The sequence below is a fragment of the Lissotriton helveticus genome, chromosome 3_1 (assembly GCF_964261635.1).
Source record: "Lissotriton helveticus chromosome 3_1, aLisHel1.1, whole genome shotgun sequence".
Taxonomy (NCBI): Eukaryota; Metazoa; Chordata; class Amphibia; order Caudata; family Salamandridae; genus Lissotriton; species Lissotriton helveticus.
In genome coordinates this window covers 897,365,739-897,384,305 of record NC_136061.1, presented here as the reverse complement: position 1 = coordinate 897,384,305, position 18,567 = coordinate 897,365,739, and the positions used below count along the sequence as shown (strand labels likewise).

Genomic DNA, 18,567 nt, shown 5'->3' with positions numbered 1-18,567 from the left:
ATTTTCATCCCCATCTAGCCACTGAACGGCACGCTGCGACCGCGTCGCCGTGTAATAAAAGCCCAGTCTGGAAACTTCCAGCCCTCCTCTATAGCATGTCCCCTGCAGTGTATCAAATTTAACCAGTTTCCTCTTGGACCTCCATAAAAGATCCACCAGTAGGTGAACAAGCTCCAAAGTATATCCATGGGATACGATAGATGGAGTTCTGTATAGTATATAAACAACGTGGGAGTATCAACATTTTTGTTAGCGCTACTCGCCCCATCAAGGACAAGGGTAGATGTGTCCAGAATTCAATCGATTTCAGAATACCCTCCACACAAATCCCCATATTACGATCCAGGTAGGTCTCCCGTGTTGTGAGAGCTGAATTCCAAGGTAGCGTATCGAGTCCCTAATCCAGGTCATCCCCACCCTAGGTAGCTCAGTCTCCTCTTTGCCCACCAGACTCCCCATTGGAAAAACCTTGGACTTTCCAGGGTTAAGGGAAAGCCCTGACAATTGTCCTAGTTTATTTAGCTCCCGGAGAAGCTCAGGTACTGCATATTTTTTGCGCCTGAGAAAAATCAAGGTATCATCGGCATACATTGGCACCACGTGAAGCGTCGACCCGAGCCGGATCCTCCGGTGCGCCATTCTGCCTCTAAGAGAGGCCACCAAGGGCTCCATTGCGAGAGCAAAAAGGAGCGGCGACAGAGGGCAACCTTGTCGAGTGCCTCTCTGGAGCTGCAAACTCTCTCTGACACCTGATTGCGAAGGCGGATCCAGGCCATTGGCTTATTATACAACAGTTTGAGCCATCTCAAGTAGCCATCTCCCAGCCCCATCCGCCCAAGTACCGTACACATATTGTCCCATTCGACCGAGTCGAAGGCCTGTTCCTTTCTCATATGGCCGAAATTATTGCAAAACTCACTGTTCTATGAGGTTTATCAATAAGTCAGAAGACAAACCTGAGCCCAGCAATCTGCTTCACTATTTAAATCAGACAGAAAATCTTATTTTAGTAACCTTAGGGAGTAGTAGCTTGGTAGAACTGGTTTAGAGGACTGCCAGATAAACACCTTCTCTGAAAAATACGTTTTGTGACAAATTGTGCCAAAAATCCAAGTTCACCAAATAATTACAGTTTCAGTACAGAGCTGTAAAGATGTAATTTCTATTCGATATTATCTCCTGCAGAACACTCAATTAAACCTACATCCTAGATGCAAGACTGGTTCCAGACATTATTTAATACCACTCATCATCATGGGCATTACTGGTTTGTGCACGGTTTTGTGAGAGGCGCCTTGCAGCTGAGCCGCAAGTGATGTGCTGGGTACCTTTAAAAACGCCACTACCACTGGCGACATGAATCCTTTTTTGTTGCGCCTCCAAAGGACACAGATCCAGAGCTCGTGGGAATTTTTTGTCAGCTTTGATCAATGACAGTTTTTTTAATGAAAATTGTCTTTTTTTCTTTTTCGACATCATGTCCATTCCCAAGTTGTCCGTTTTAAGCCATACAAGACTTGTAGGAGACACATATTTGTGTCTGACATCCATCCATCATGGCTATGGTGGCTTAGCCAGAAGCATGATCCAGAGATTTGTGGCCTTTGTCAAAAAATGCACTTCAAGGTATTGAGGAAGAGGCAAGTTAAGCTAGTCTTGGCTTTTTTAAAACAATTCCTGCGCAAGATTAATTTAAGGTCAAAGAATAGGTCTCGCACTAGGTCCAGGTCTGGGACTCCTTCGATGAAGGTTATGACATCAGCTTTGTCACTATCCGGAGTCAGTATGGCTTTGTTGGCCATGATCATGTTGCTCTCTGCTCCAGCAACTAATACATCAATTATGATGCGGCTCAGATCTGTCCAAGAGCATTTTCAAAAGATAATTGTTCCTGTTGTTTCCAGTCATTGGTGTCTGATACGTAGCCACTGTCCTTGTTGTCACCCGGCGTTGTTGGTGCTTCAGATTTAGAAGAGCAAAATTTGATTTTTTCCTAAGGACCTGGATCTAGTGCCTACGTTCTCTTCCAGGGGATCCTCATCAATAGTCATAAGCACTAGAATATTGCCGCCCATGCATGCCCCACATACATGTATCTCTCTATCTCTCTCTCTCTCTCTCTCTCTCTCTCTCTCTCTCTCTCTCTCTCTCTCTCTCTCTCTCTCTATATATATATATATATATATATATATATATATATATATATATATATATATATATATATATATATATATATATATATAGAGCAAATGCGCAAGCGCTTCGGGAGGGCTCACCGCTTCATCCATGAGGAAGGGGCGTTTGTGGCCCCGAAACGCGTCGGACCCAATTTTAACTCAAGGGAATCTGTGAACATTGCAGAGGAGCCAAATTACAGACCGGAGGGTCGGATGAAGCGGTGAGCCCTCCCGAAGCGCTTGCGCATTTGCTCTACTATATATATATATATATATATATATATATATATATATATATATATATATATATATATATATTTACTAATTTATTGTTAAACTTGTTTGTTGCTTGTTCTTGTTCAACAATTATAATGTTGGGGAAGTTCACTTATGCCTTTTACCTTTGAAGTCTCTCTACTACTTCTATGAATTGATTGAGAGTGATTATGAAGGAGCAACTGGGTATTTAAGGACGCGGGTTCTTTAAGCATGTCATGTGATCGAGGCCGGGGCAACCTAGCCGAAACGCGTCATGTTGAGGAATAAATTTGCAATTTAAAATTCTACCTTCCGTGTGGTGGTCCGTTCCTGCTGGTGAAACGCTGGGTGATTCTGCCTTATTTGTGTTTCTAAGGACTTGGTTCTTCATTGAATTTTAACGCTGTTGCTGTCGGCGTTTTAACGGACCCTCTTCACATTTTAGGGCTGGGATTGTGGCAGCTGCTATCGCGTTTGCGATTCATACTTTGACCCGGAAGTGGTATTGACTCCCAGCCCCCCGCACTGCAGCAAACAGGAAGCTCGTAAGCCAGCGTTTGAGAGCGGCAATCCGAGAATGGTGACCGAGGCGGATTTCGGCGTCGGAGGACTCTGGGGCTGTTTCGGAGTTGGCATTTGAGGTGAGCCGCTCCCTGCTCTGTGTTTGAAAGGAGCGCTGATGTGCTAGAAAGTGCAGGTGGGTGTGAAGATTGTGGTAGAGCCGGGATCCCTTCGAGAGAAGTTTGCTTTGTGCTCAAGCGTAATTTAAAAGGGATCTACCGGGCTATTATTTGAAGAACTGTGCATAACCTATACGCTATGGCGTCCTCAACAGACGTGCTTAGAAACCGCGATGAACGTGCGGATGCAATGTTTGCCAACATGCCGGCAGTACCAGGTACCAGCCAACAGAACAAGGTGCAAACTACCGATCCAAAATGTGTTAAAAGCTTGCTCAAAAAACGTGAAAAATTGCAGCATAATGAGTTAACTAAGTGGTGGGAGCGAAAATCTTTGGAGAAGTACAAGGAGACCGGGAGAGTGCCGAGGGGCTTACGGGTGTTAATAGCTCCTTCTTTCGAGAACCCAAATCCCCTTATGCTACAAGAGTGGGCCACGAACAATTTAGAAGCTTCTATGAACATGGTCTGCATTTTAGTAAAATATGCTGAAATTGACAGACATGAGATCGTGGCTCAAATTGATTCATTACTTGCAGAACTGGATGCTTTGGATCAAAAAGACATTATCAAGAAGGGTAGAGATGAAATTCAAAAGCGCTTGGATAAGCATGAGAATGTGATAATGAATAGGAAGGTCACAAAATTTGCACGTGACAAGCGCGATTATGAAACTGGCCGTATATTCACATTCGCGAAGCGTTTTGATAATGCAAAGAAATTGGCAAGTAACAAGAATCAGCCACCTTTAGTCTCTATCAATCGGGGCATTGACACGGCATCTAATTCTGAGGAAAGGCCTCTCTCAAGCAGTGTGGAATCCATTCCCAATGATGTAAATCAGCCTTCATTGTTAACACATGAGCCTCCAAGTTTCAGTCCCTCAGAAGAGTTGGGGTTTATTATAGAGGACCGTCGGCAGACACTCAGGCCGAGAATACCCCAAGCCCAACCTCAAAATGCCGCCAAAGGAATCAACAACGCAAAGAAAGACGCAAAGTACGGCGGCTACAACAAAAGGAATTAAAAAATAAAGATGGGAACATGGAGGCAATCAGTACAGCGGCTGCTAATACTGTGATTAATATGACGGAGCTTGAATTAAACACTGCAGAACTTCAATTATTGGCCTTGGGACTTTCTTTTTGTCCAAAAAGTAATTTTAAATATGTTCAATCGCGCATTGATATTTTTAAATTCATTAGAAAGTTGAAGTTGGTCAAATTTCATAAATTGAAGAATGTTAATTCTAGGGCCTTATCTATTGATGCAGCTAATCAACCAAGTGCCCTGTTTCAAGTTTCTGATGTCCCTTTGTTGAGAACAGTGAATGAATTGGCTGAAATGAATGGCACTATATCTCTCAGTACTCAAGATGATTTATTGGGTATGGGTATTCCTACTACTAGAACTGCCTCTACCCATTTTCGCTCGGCTTCCAACTTTGTGCCCATTATGGCTAGAGATGCCATTGATATTTTTGGTGATTGTGTCGTGGGAGATTTGAAGGATCTACACAAAACTTGTTTGTCTAAAAATAAACATAGGCATTATAAAGAACAACAATATTCCCGCCTTATGGAAAAAATCAGCAGCGATAAAAATATTATCATAAATAAAGCTGATTAAGGCGGGAATATAGTTCTTTGGCCTCGAGATGCATATATGGATGAGGCTAGGAAACAACTTAGTGATATTAGTTGTTGCACGTTAGTAGCTTTCCCTATTTTGCTTAAGGTCAAAGAGCTGGTTTTCAAAGAATTGGCACAATGGAAGAGGGAATGTCTAATTAACAAAGATGAATACAACTTTTTAAAAACTGAATTCCCTATTACTCCTACTTTATATTTATTGCCAAAGGTTCACAAACAATTTACCCCGGTTCCGGGGCGCCCAACTATTTCTGCCCAAGGTAGTTTATTGGAGGCTATGTCAAAATATGTAGATTTCTTTCTCCATGACTACTTTACCAACCTTCCATCGTTCATTAGGGACACAGGCCATTTCCTGGAAAAATTTAAAGAGGTCAAATGGGAATATAGATATCACTTTTTAGTGATGGACATCTGTTCCCTTTATACAGGTATAGACCACCAGGATGGTTTGAATGCTATTAGACATTTCTTATCAGACAGAAATGTTTGTTTCAATGAACATAACAAAATGTTGGTCCGTATGATAGAACTCTGCCTGACAAACAATTTTTTCTTATTCAATAAAGAACTATATCAGCAGCTGCGTGGAGTTGCGATGGGGGCGTGCTTCTCCCCTAGCTATGCATGTTTACATGTTGGCTGGTGGGAGAGGCACGTCCTAGCGCGGGCCCACGCAGATGAGTGCTCTAGGCATGTCATCAGATGGTGGAGATTCAATGATGATGTTTGTGTTATATGGAAGGGTTCTAAGGAATCTGCGTTGGAATTTGTTAATAAGATGAATATAAACTCCTTGAATCTTGAATTTACTGCCCAGATTAGTAACAAAAGAGTGGAATTTCTGGAAGTAGAAATTTTTGTGGAGAATAACAATATTTGCACTAAACTACATAGAAAGGCCACAGCTGGCAATTCTATACTCCATGCCAGCAGTGCTCATCCTAGGCACCTTATTAAAAGCATCCCCTATGGGGAGTTTTTACGTACTCAAAGAATTTGCAGCAGAAAGGAAGATCTGGATAACTGTTTAACTGAGTCTATGAATAGGTTTCTTATTCGGGGATATGATCCTAAAGACTTAGTCAGCATTGGCTAAAATGAAAAAGTATGTATTACCTGAAGAAGTTGTGAACGTAGATGACACAGTTGAGCAACCACTGATAACATCTAAACCTGTGGTTAGACTCATTACTACGTTCAGTAGCCAAGAAAAGTCAATTAGGAAGTTTGTCAGCAGGCATTGGCCTATTCTTAAAACAGATATGACATTGGCTCCTGAAATAGGAGCACAACCGACCATCACATTCAGGAGAGCTCCTTCTAGGAGGGATGCTCTGGTGAGAACCAGTCCGGAAGTAACCAAACCTGTGAACTGACTGACCAATAAGAAAGGCTTTTTTAAGTGTATTTCATGCAGAGCATGTAAGTTCGGGATCAACAGACAGACGTTTGTTGATTCTTTTTCCAATTTGCCCAACATTATTCAAGGGTATTCTACTTGCAAAATGGATTTTGCAGTTTATATACTGGAATGCACTTGTCAGCTTTCTTATGTAGGCAGCACTAAACTCCCTGTTTTTAATCGTATTTTGCAGCACTTACGGGCAATCGTCAATTCGGATCCTGCTTGTCCGGTTGCCCGACATTTTAAATTAGTACATCAAAATAATCTGCAAGATCTTAAGTATTTTGTTATTGACTCAGTTCCATAATCCATAAGAGATGGCAATCGAGAGAAAAAACGGTGCCAGCTGGAAAGTCAATATATATTACGGTTAAATACTAAAATGCCAAATGGGCTGAATACAGGGGGGGACTTGGTTAATTTCCTTTAATAAGTTTATGAATTGTTGGTTATTAGTTTGCATATAATGATAATTGCTGAATAATACCCAAATTATGTATTCTCATGGCTAGTACTGTTCATCTATTTATTTATCTATTTGATTATGTAAATCCTTGAATGAAATGTAAGGAGGTGGTTTTTAACTTTTCTGCTGCTAATTAGATGAAACCAAAATGAATATGTTTATATTTTCCTTTATGTATATACATGTATTTTTTTGAACTTGGATCATAAGGTTTTAATTCATGTATATTTATTATGGTTTTAATGGTGATGGATTTTAGGTATAGACTAACTTAATCATTATAATATAATTAGCTTTATGAATTATATTTAATACTGTGACATTTTATTGGTTTAACTAGGTCCCTAGTTTTACTAGTTTTTTTTCTGGTAGGGGTGTAGTTATTGCATATCTATAATGAATTTTGTTACTATACGATTCAATACTGTGATTGAAATATATATGAATCTATACATCTTTTTATCTAGGTTCTCACATAACTTTTGGGCAGTCTGGAGTTTGAACTATTGATCTTTGAACATGTTATATTGGAAAGCTTTTTGACAACAACTTTATGCACTATATTGTTCGCATCCGCTATGAATTTGTCAATTTAATTTCTGTGTGTACTAGATTAAGTAATCAGTACTTTGTTTTTATTGCACTCGGGTGTACCCAATTGTTGCTCTTCTCCCATATAGAAGTCTTGATATGATGATTCAATTTCAAGGATATAAAAGTTCGGCACTTGCCCTTGATTATTTACTAATTTATTGTTAAATTTGTTTGTTGCATGTTCTTGTTCAACAATTATAATGTTGGGGAAGTTCACTTATGCCTTTTACCTTTGAAGTCTCTCTACTACTTCTATGAATTGATTGGGAGTGATTATGAAGGAGCAACTGGGTATTTAAGGACGCGGGTTCTTTAAGCATGTCATGTGATCAATGCCGGGGCAACCTAGCCGAAACGCGTCATGTTGAGGAATACATTTGCACTTTAAAATTCTACCTTCCGTGTGGTGGTCCGTTCCTGCTGGTGAAACGCTGGGTGGATTCTGCCTTATTTGTGTTTCTAAGGACTTGGTTCTTCATATATATATATATATATATGTAAATACAGCAGGAAGAGAACCAAATATGAGGGGAGACCCAATAACTCACGACCCACCAGAGAAATTGTGAAATTTCTCAACTGCAATTCAGATTTTGCTATCTATTGTTTGGAATGCCCTTGCTCAAAAAGATATATTGGTAGCACCATAAATCCAGCTAAGAAACGCATCTTGGAGCACATGCGTGCTATAACAAACAAGGATAAAAACTACCCGGTGGCACGCCACTTTGAAACCCATCATAACAGCAACTGAGACCTTTTTACATTTTTCTGCCTAGATCAGCTAGACAGAAAGGAACGAGGTGGGGACAGGGTGAAAGCTCTAAGGGTGCTAGAATCGAAGTATATAATCGACCTTCAGAGCATGCAACCGATAGGGCTCAACAATGATGAAGAGTTGTGGGTCCACCTAGAATAGAAGATGATAGACAGACAAGACCAGATAGACATAGCACGGAACACAGCTGATACATAAGATAGTAACACAATAGTAAAGCTCAACATTCTTATTTAAATACACTAACGTGGAGCTTATAGCTGTGCACGCACTATGTTCCTCTCCCTCTCTTTATAAACAAAAGCATACGCTTTATCGACAGGCCGATTTAGGGCATAATCAATAAATCACCGATATACAACAGTCGAGCATGCCCATACAGGGCATAATAGAAACGCATACACATATAACAGGCAGGGAATAAAGTTATTATAACTGGAATATGGCGATTTATTTATCGCACACCATATGGGTCACGGATATACATGATTGTGCCACTAGGAGACAAATTTGCGTGTTCCTTTAAAATCGATAGGCCAACCAATGGAACAGTAAGATACATTGGAATGCAATTAGTCCTGTAAAGAAATGCCTAACTTTGCACTTTTTCCCTGTTCATTTTGGTAAACAGTATGCGACATGATGAAATTGAAATGTAATTAATTGTGACACACAACCAAGTTGTTTTTAATTTGCACGAGCACTTTTTTAACACCATTGTATCTCAAGAACTATGTTTTTGTAAATTTTACAAAATTAACTCACTGTAAGATGGCCGCCCATATGTCTTGGCGTGAACAGTCCTCTTTCCTTGTTTAGGGGAGGGAGGAGATATAATGGTGTCTCTCACAACACACTGGTTGACACTAACGAAGCCGAAAGGTGAAACGCGTCTGGCTAGAGGGCAGGGGGTCCACCAATAAATCAATTTTACAAACACTAACTTGGAGTGCCGTCTACTTTCGTTGAACCACGGATGTGTTGAAACAATATGTGTATATATATATATATATATATATATATATATATATATATATATATATATATATATATATAAACACGAAGTTTGCCTGCAAAAGGAAGGAGCCCACAAGCAAGGTGAAATCACGGCTTTTTAATCCTGTTGGGAGCAGCAGTGAAATGGATGCAAATTTCCAGCAACAAGCATCAAAGTCCAGCCTGACGCGTTTCGTAGCCTTACTTCATCAGAGGCTTGGGCTTGTACTCGGAGGCAAGCATTTTTATCAGGCAGCAACATACTTCCCGCCTCAGTGGGCGTTGCCAATCAGATGGCCTTGTGGTCTTGGTAGTCACCTGTCTTACTCGAGTGAGTAGCCTGCCCCCAAGCACCTAGATAATGTCACAATAAAACCCGAGTGGGGTGTGCTGTTATGCTTCTCAATTCAAAGCAGTCCATAGTCTGCCAACAAGTGCCCCATTGCTTCCATACCGGTGGCGTTTTTAGGCGTCTCCATGGGGGGCCAGCAAGCCCCAGGGCCTCCCTCCGCGGCTCAGGCTCACCGCTCAAACATAAACACGAAGTTTGCCTGCAAAAGGAAGGAGCCCACAAGCAAGGTGAAATCACGGCTTTTTAATCCTGTTGGGAGCAGCAGTGAAATGGATGCAAATTTCCAGCAACAAGCATCAAAGTCCAGCCTGACGCGTTTCGTAGCCTTACTTCATCAGAGGCTTGGGCTTGTACTCGGAGGCAAGCATTTTTATCAGGCAGCAACATACTTCCCGCCTCAGTGGGCGTTGCCAATCAGATGGCCTTGTGGTCTTGGTAGTCACCTGTCTTACTCGAGTGAGTAGCCTAGTTGCAGGCAAACTTCGTGTTTATGTTTGAGCGGTGAGCCTGAGCCGCGGAGGGAGGCCCTGGGGCTTGCTGTCCCCCCATGGAGACGCCTAAAAACGCCACCGGTATGGAAGCAATGGGGCACTTGTTGGCAGACTATGGACTGCTTTGAATTGAGAAGCATAACAGCACACCCCACTCGGGTTTTATTGTGACATTATCTAGGTGCTTGGGGGCAGGCTACTCACTCGAGTAAGACAGGTGACTACCAAGACCACAAGGCCATCTGATTGGCAACGTCCACTGAGGCGGGAAGTATGTTGCTGCCTGATAAAAATGCTTGCCTCCGAGTACAAGCCCAAGCCTCTGATGAAGTAAGGCTACGAAACGCGTCAGGCTGGACTTTGATGCTTGTTGCTGGAAATTTGCATCCATTTCACTGCTGCTCCCAACAGGATTAAAAAGCCGTGATTTCACCTTGCTTGTGGGCTCCTTCCTTTTGCAGGCAAACTTCGTGTGTATATATATATCTATATATATATATATATATATATATATATATATATATATATATATATATATATATATATATATATATATATATATAGATATATATATGTATGTGTATATATGTATGTGTATATATGTACCCCTTCCCTCTCAAGAGGCGGAGCAGCAGGAAGCCAAGACCTCTGTTCACCCGGAAGTAGATTGTTGCCTCCCGTTGGGGAGAAACTGCTCCAGCCCCCGGACACTGTTTACAGCGGCGGCGGTAACCTGAGCCAGGCGAGGAGCGCTGAGGCGGCTGTCTCTGTCTGCACCTGAAGTCTGGCTTCGTGAAGCCGTCCCGGACCAAGATTGAGCCGGTGAGGAAGTGTGTGCCGAGTTAAATAGCGTGGAGCATTTGTAAACACCGCTATTATAACTGTGAGTGCGCATTGCGCGATTGTAACATTCGGGAAGCGCCATGTCAGCAGACGCTATACGTGGGAGGGAGTTGGCAGCCCTTAATGCATTTGATGACTCCCCGGCCGGGGATGCAGCTGTGTCCACATTGAAAGAAAAGCCGGAGAACGAACACGCTAACATCCGTGACAAATTTAAAAAGCTTGAAAAATTGATAAGGCGAGAACAATCCAAATGGTGGGAGCACCGCTCCCTGAGCCGCTATCTGGCGGTCAATTCCTTGTCGGTTTTATTTCCGCCTCCTGAGTTGTGGTTGGTTGATAGGGGAGTATTGAGATGAGTATTCTGCTCAAGTTAATACCCATTAGAAGAACAATTTACTTATCTTTGGTACATTTCTTTCTGATGGATATGCTTACTCCTGCAATTGGTCATGCCCTCCGAGCAAGAGATTACCGATACTGTATCATGTATGTGCCTTTTACAACCTTATGTCTTTAAGGGTGTGACAGAGGGATGGCTGTGATCTCACCGGGGCTTGTTGTATGCTATATGACATTCAGCAAGTCACTTTAAGTGAAGGTAAAAGACATCGCTGGTGATGTTGTTGAAAATCGAGTGACACTTGAAAAGCAGTTAAGATGAGTACTAAGATAACATTTCTCGATCTATTCTGGCACCTGAGTAACATATTCAACTAAATAATCAATGGGAGTGACCATATTCATTAGAAAGAGTGTTACTAAGGGTAAGTAACTTATTCTTTTAGGTCGTTTCTAGGCCACGTTAGGCTGCCTTTTAAGGATGGGGTAGCTCTTTTTGGGTTCTCTTCCTGTAGAAATGTGCCTGTTAAGAAAGAATGCAGGTCTCATTCTAAACATTAGACACCCAAGTCTTGCAAGGACATGTGTACAGGTGACTTGTCTAATGTTAGATATAGGCTTTAACATGTGAAAAGGTTTCAGTCTGGTTTACAGAGGCTGCAGCTTAATCCGATGGTGATCAAGGGTGATGAGGAGCACTGATTTTATGTTTTTAAAATCTCTCAGTTCGGTGGTCCAGGGCACACTGTGTCAACTATGCAGTTCTGTGCCATCCAATGCGGATTTACCTAACTTCCAAATTTGCCAGTTGCAGGTAGCCAATTAATTGACGTCTTATGGGGTAGTGCACATGCATTGGGAGGTGTTTAGCAGCCTCCCAGTTCTCAGGAGTCCAAATATGCTAGAAAATCACTCAATGAAAACGAGCAACCACACAAAAAATGCACTTTCCTGGCACTCCTAATTTGAATAATCTTCTGATATTTGACTTATGCCTTTGATATGATTACTGTAGTTTAGCTGAATGCAAGCATCATCTCTTCCGTGAATAGAAAGCACATCAAACCAATACACTTTTAGAATTGGAGAGATGTATTGTTGTGATGTTGACATCGCTGTTTAGTGTGTGTGATGGCTCCCCTCTTAGCCACATATCTTAAATTCAACAGTAAAAGCGCCACGTTTGTGTCTTGGGTGATACTTGCGTACTTTGTAAGTACATCAAGACTGAAACCAGTTGAGTTTATGGGGAAATAACTCGCTATCACCCATGTTATATTATGGAGCTTAGCAAATGTCAAAGAAAACCTGAAAAATAAAAAACTCTTATGTGATACGAACATGGATAAACAATAAATAATGTTTTGTAAGGGCACATAGCTATTATGACTTTTCTGAACGAAGGTTTTCGGATGAAAAATTTGAGAATGTAAATCTTATACCCAAAAACATGAGAGTATCACTGTATGATGGCATTTATAAGAAGCGAATGTAATACATTAAAAAAAATCAGTACATGATGATGTTTTTCTGCTGTTGCATTTTCCAGCTTCCAAGAACTTGATCTTAGTAAAGAAGCATTTCTTTTCAATGACACGCCAAAGGAGGAAGAGTGGTTCAAAGCAGTGACTGAGAGCCTGCACCCTAGTGCCAGTTATGCCAAGGTAAGGAGTGAGAACAGCATAAAAGAAAACATTGTGTGTACATGGTGCAAAGCAGTGACTTTAGCCTGCTTCCTAAGGAACGAAATTCAACCGTAAGAAAACAACAACAAGAAGACTCGATAGGATCCTGTTTGTAAAAATGAACGCGAGACTAAAAACCCTACATTCACAAAATTAATTTAAATCTTGGTACTCTACTGTCAGCCTTTGGTATGCTGTGTGGTGCGTGATGTCATTTTAGAAATGTCCAATGCATCAACCACCAATTGTGGCATCTTTGCGCTTGCATACATCAGTTGAACTCATTTATATCAACATGAAATTGCTCTTGTTTCATTTAGAACTTTCGGTGAATGCAAACCTTTTCAGGGCACCGCTGAAGAGACAGTGTTTCTGCAGCAGTCTAATATGTATTTGTATTTGTTCCACAGAACTCTTCCCCAAAAGGTAAAATAATTTCGGTCACAATTTCTTGAACTTTTATTTTTACAACAAGGCCACGCTTCAGGAGTGCAGTTGACTAAGAGGATTGTAAGATTACAATTTGGAATACTGTATGAGCAGTCTAGAAGAACGTAGCGGCCATCAGGCCCCTGAAGGCATGCCAGAGCAGGGGAAATGTGCCCTCTCAGTCTTATATTACATGAAATGCCCCAGGAGCAGCAGTATTTTGCAAGCGCTATATGTAGGTCAAACAAAGGACCAGATGTCCAACCGTTTTTTTGCTGTCGTAAACAGGCAATCCGCAGGTTTGCGACCACAAAAATGGGTCCTGGCTTGTACAACCACTATTTTGCAAGTCAGTGACTCGCAAAATAGTCACAATGGAATGTACCTTTGTTTTGCAACCTCAAAACACTCGCAGTTTACCACCTACTTCAAGTAGGTGGTAAGCCACTTGCAAACTGGCAGGGGACCCCTTCCCCTTTGTGAATGGATACAAGACTATTTTTTAAGAGCAGGCAGTGGTCCCAGGGACCACTGCCCGCCCTTAAAAAATGAAACAGAAATGCTTCATTTTTCTTTTTTAAATGTTAGGAAAACGGGATGAATTTAAAAAAAGAATACTGCTTTATTTAAAAAGCAGTCACGGCCATAGTGGTCTGCTGACCCCAGCAGGCCACCATCCCTGGGAGTGCTAGCCATTCCTAATGGGGTCGCAAATTGCACCCGCCTCATGAATATTAATGAGGCATGCAATTTGAGACCCCATTAGGTATCGCAAATAGTGTCTGAGACACTGTTGTTTCATAATCTGAAATCTAACTCCACCATTGTAACAGGCAGTACCCTACTTTCCTCACACCCGCACTTTAAAAAGCATTTTTGCACAGTTCATAACCGGACTTGCCGGCTGTATCTTTCATCTTTGCTTTTAACTTTCGAATCATGTGCTTAGCGCAATTAGCGTATTTGAGACAATTGTGTATATTTTGGCTCTAATTTTTGTTGTATTCCTGCACGTGGGTCACTCCTCTCCTCCTCCGCCTCTGCTTGGCGCTTGCCGGCAGGCCGCGGATCGTGAGGTTGCTGGGGAGCGGCGGCCCGAGTTTTGGGCGCCATCTTGGTGCGGTAGCGGACTAGTGTTTTCACTAGGCTGACTATTTGTGGATGGACACGCGCGCGATGGCAGTAGAAAAACCGCTGCCGGTCTCTTGGACAGACCACTTGCCCCTATTCTTTTCTTGGGAGGTGGGGAATTCGTCTTGGCCTCTTGTCTGCCAGCTGCCCCCCGTCTCTAGGAAACTGGATGCAAGCCTACTGTGTGCCGCTTTGAATTCTTCCCCTCCCTTTCTCTCAGGGAATTGGGAAGATACCATCTTACACTTATCCGAGTGTAAGTAAGTAAGTAGGTAATGTTTATTGTTTAGTTAATTAAAACCATAACAATTTTAAAACAGAACCAAAAAAGTGGATAAAAACAGTGTTGTACAAAAGGTTAAAAAGTCAAGAATTTAAATATACAGTAATTTCCTCTCTACATAGGATGTCTAAAATGTCCATTGTTAATAGTAACAGCAAAGAAAGAGAGAAGCCCGTGCCGTGAATTGGCGCTCATTTGGCCATGCTTCCGAGCCTTTTAGCACAGCGTTGTAAACGCTTTGAGATATTTAATCAGTCTGCCATTCAAAGGGGAGTCAGAGGGGTTTAGGCACGCCATTATTGCAGCTCTGCAAGATCTTATACCCCTTTCATTGAAGCATTTTTTTAAGAAGATCGCTCGCTCCTCCTGTAGTTTTTTGCATGTGCAGATTACGTGGATAAAATCTTCTTTGTAGAAGTTACACAGCCGGCATGCTTTGGGGCCTGTATGCAACCAGGCGGGCAGGTCAGCCAAGGATGGTAAAGTTCCAAAACGTAGTGTCATAAGTTGCGTTTTTACATTAATTGAAAATGTTTTGCTCAGATATGCCGCCGGTGCAAGGGACTTATAGTGGTTTAACACCATCCAGGTGTGCGACCTTGATCTAAATATATTTTTATCCAATATAGATGAGTGGATTTTTGACGCCTTATTTACAGCTTGCTTAAAAGATTGGTACGGCAAGTTTTTGTTCCATAATTCCATTGTGCATGTGGTAGAGAGAGATTTGCAGAGGTATTGGTTAAAAGGAGAAGTTTTATCCTCATTTAATTCACACCAAAGGGCCTCGTTAATTTTTTGATGTGGCTGCATTTAGTTTCAGGCGATACCAGGTTTTCACAGTCGCGTACATTCGTCCTATTCGAGGCGGACCTGGGCTGGGGAGGCCGACCTTTGTATGTGGAATACTTTTTTGTAGATGGAAGCTGTTAGTTTATTTATGAGCTCTCCACCCTCACCGTGGAAAGCAGCGCTGGCGTATGTTAGAGTTGGCAGGATTTTAGCCTTCATTACAGCGAGCAAGGGTTTATAGGAGGGACCCTTCAGCTTTTTAGCCAGTAGACTGAAGGCAAATGTTAGGGCACTTGTTCTTTGAGACATATACTTTTTTTGCTCAGTGAGGTTTTTAGAGTTGTCAATGGAGAGGCCTAGCTATTTGTATTTTTTTACCTCCTCTAGCTGAGTTCCATTAAGCCAAATTGTCTGTTTTCTTTGCTTTTTGCTACCAATCACCATGGTTTTAGTTTTGCATGTGTTTATTTCAAGTTTATTTTCTGCGATATAAGATGACATTTTGTTAAGGCATCTTTGTAGACCGATCTTTGTTTGGCTCATTAATACCACGTCGTCCGCATATGAGAGATGCGAGAGCCTCAATTCACCAAGCTTTGGTGGATGGGAGTTAATACTGTCCAGCCTTTGAGAGAGGTCTGATAGAAACAGGTTGAAAAGGTGTGGGGCCAGGACGCAGCCTTATTTTAAGCCTCTGATGGTCGGCAGTTTCCTCGATAGTCTGGACCCATCACCTATCTTGATCCTTAGCCAGGTATTTGCATAAAATAGCAATATGCCTTTTAGTACCCTGTCAGGGATGTCCCAGGCTCGCAGCTTTTTCCACAGGAGATGACGATCTACACTATCAAAGGCTGCTTTTAGGTCTACGAAGCAGAGGTAAAGATGTCATTTCCTCTGCTTGCACTTGTTCGCAATTAGTGATAGACCTAAGATGTTCGTCGTCGTCCCCAGGCCTTGCCTGAAACCCGTCTGGTTAGCCGGGATGAGGTTAAGATTGTCAGACCATGTCTTAAGGTCTTCTAGCACCCGGGTGGCGTAGTATTTCGCCTCTATGTCCAGCAGGGCTATCAACCTGTAGTGAGCTGGATTTGCTCTGGCACCTCCTTTAAATATTGGCGTCAGAATAGAACCTTTCCAATTTTCTGGTATTATATTTATATTCTCTATTTCTTGGTAAAGATTAGAGAGGTAATTGCCCCAAAACGGCATGTCATGTTTAAAAACTGCTTGGGGGATGCCGTTCGGGCATGGCGCACCGTCGTTTTTGCCTTTCTTGATTATGCGTTTGACTCTTTCACTTGAGGGGGACGTGTAGTTCGTTGGTGGTGTTAAAGAGGTGTTTCCCTCTATTGGGTTTATATCGACATCTGTCTGGTCTTTTTTTTGTGGAGTAAGGGCGTCTTCTGGGCTGATGGTTTCTGTGGCCCCTTTGGCTTTGCCATTTCCCACTACTGGATCATCGGAGTTTCTTTTACTTCTTTCTTGATAAAATGTTTCTGAAAACCTCATGGTTAAAAATTCCGCCCACTCCGATTCTTGTATATTTGAGGATAAAGCTTTGGCTGGCTGATTCAAATTATTTATGATTGTCCAGAACTGTTTAGAGTTGATTTTCTTTGAGCTGCAGAGGAGTTCTGCTCAGAATTTATCGTTTCTCTTTCTTTTCTCGTCCCAGAGGTCTTTTTTGTAGCTTTTTCTGAGCTGCCTTACCCTATCCCATGCAACTGTATCAGGGGCTGTTATTTTTAACATCCTTATGGATTTTTTAAGGTTGCGTTTCAGAGTTCGCAGCCGTGCTGTGGAGGTTTTTCCCCAGGCATTTGTTTGGCTGAGATTGTTTATCTTTTTATTCCCAGGCGACATTAGTGTTGTTAGATCCACAGTGGAGTTTTCCTACGCTTGTATTTTATTCTGGGCCCCGGCTTTACTTGTGATTAACTTTTCTTTTATTTTTGACTGTAGGGTTTCAATTGAATCGTGTGACCATTTTAGGCGTTTTAGGTCAACTGTGGGTATGTTGCCTACTGCTGTTGCGTTTACCTGATGTTTGCTAATTTGTAGCTTAAAATGGATCAGCTCATATGAGTGGTCGCTCTTAGTTGTAAATTCTATCGAAAAGTGGGGAAAGTATGGTAGCAGTGAAACTGAGATTGCTGTGTAGTCCAATCTTGATCTTGTTTTTCCCCCGTGGAATGTAAACTTTTGGGGGAAATCGTCAGGAGTCCGAGTGGATTTCGACCACGGTGGCCTCGCTATCGGCCCCCTGTAATCAGAAATTGAGGAGGGACTCTCCCTCTAAGCCTTGGTTTTCTCCAGACTTGAGGATTCTGAAACAAGCGTGTAAAATAGCTGAGCCGGCTTGGCGGTCCAGGGGTTATTTGCTTGAGGATAAAAAGATTCTCAGAGCTAAACAAAAACTCTACTATGGAGCCATTAAAGAGGCTAAAGGCCTCCACTATGCGCATTGCATTGAAAATGCGAATAACAACTCGAAAGAAATTTCCGCCATAGTGCAGAGCTTTTTGGCTCCTAGTGCGCAGGTGGCGGTGACCCCTGTCTCGGACTCCTGGTGCAATACTCTTGCCTACTTTTTTAGGGACAAGATACTTCGCATTCAGGAGTCCCTGGGGTCGGTCCCTAGGAATTCCAGGGTGATTTGTTCTGAGTCTCCTTCCAGTATCAACCCTACTTCCAACTTTTCTGAGTTTAATCCAGTCACTCTTGCAGATTCTCTGAAAATTCTCAAGGCCCTCCGATTTGGCTCACCGAACGATCCTTGTGCAGCCAGACTGTTGGCTGATGTAGCGGTCGCAGTTAATGGGGAGGTGAATCTTATGATCAACAAATCATTGTGCCATGCGTGGGTTCCTAAATCTTGGAAATATGTCCTAATCCTCCCTCTTCTCAAAAAGTCCTCTTTGGATTCACCTACTCCTGAGAACTTCAGGCCAATCTCGCTGTTGCCTGGTCTGGCAAAGATTTGTGAGAAGGTGGTTACCGCTCTGCTTACGCGTTATGTTGAGGGGGCCAATCTCCTCCACCCGGCCCAATCGGGCTTCTGCGCTTCTCACAGCACTGAATCGGCATTGCTGGAGGTCGCGGAGTCGATTCGTGAGTGTCTGGATGCCGGCGGGAGAGCAGTACTGATTGTGCTGGATCTCTCTGCGGCATTCAACACTGTGCCCCATGCTATGCTCCTCAAGCGCC

General features: G+C 42.3%; 1 protein-coding gene across 4 annotated transcripts in view; it reads left to right on the top strand.

Moving 5' to 3' along the window:
* Positions 1–18,567, top strand: part of INPP5B (inositol polyphosphate-5-phosphatase B) — a 923,852-nt gene that overhangs the window by 468,748 nt on the left and 436,537 nt on the right. For all 4 annotated transcript variants that reach the window (XM_078681233.1, XM_078681230.1, XM_078681231.1 and 1 more), the window contains one exon: positions 12,587–12,701. In XM_078681233.1, coding sequence (XP_078537359.1) covers positions 12,587–12,701 — 115 coding nt within the window. The remainder of the gene's footprint in view (positions 1–12,586; positions 12,702–18,567) is intronic.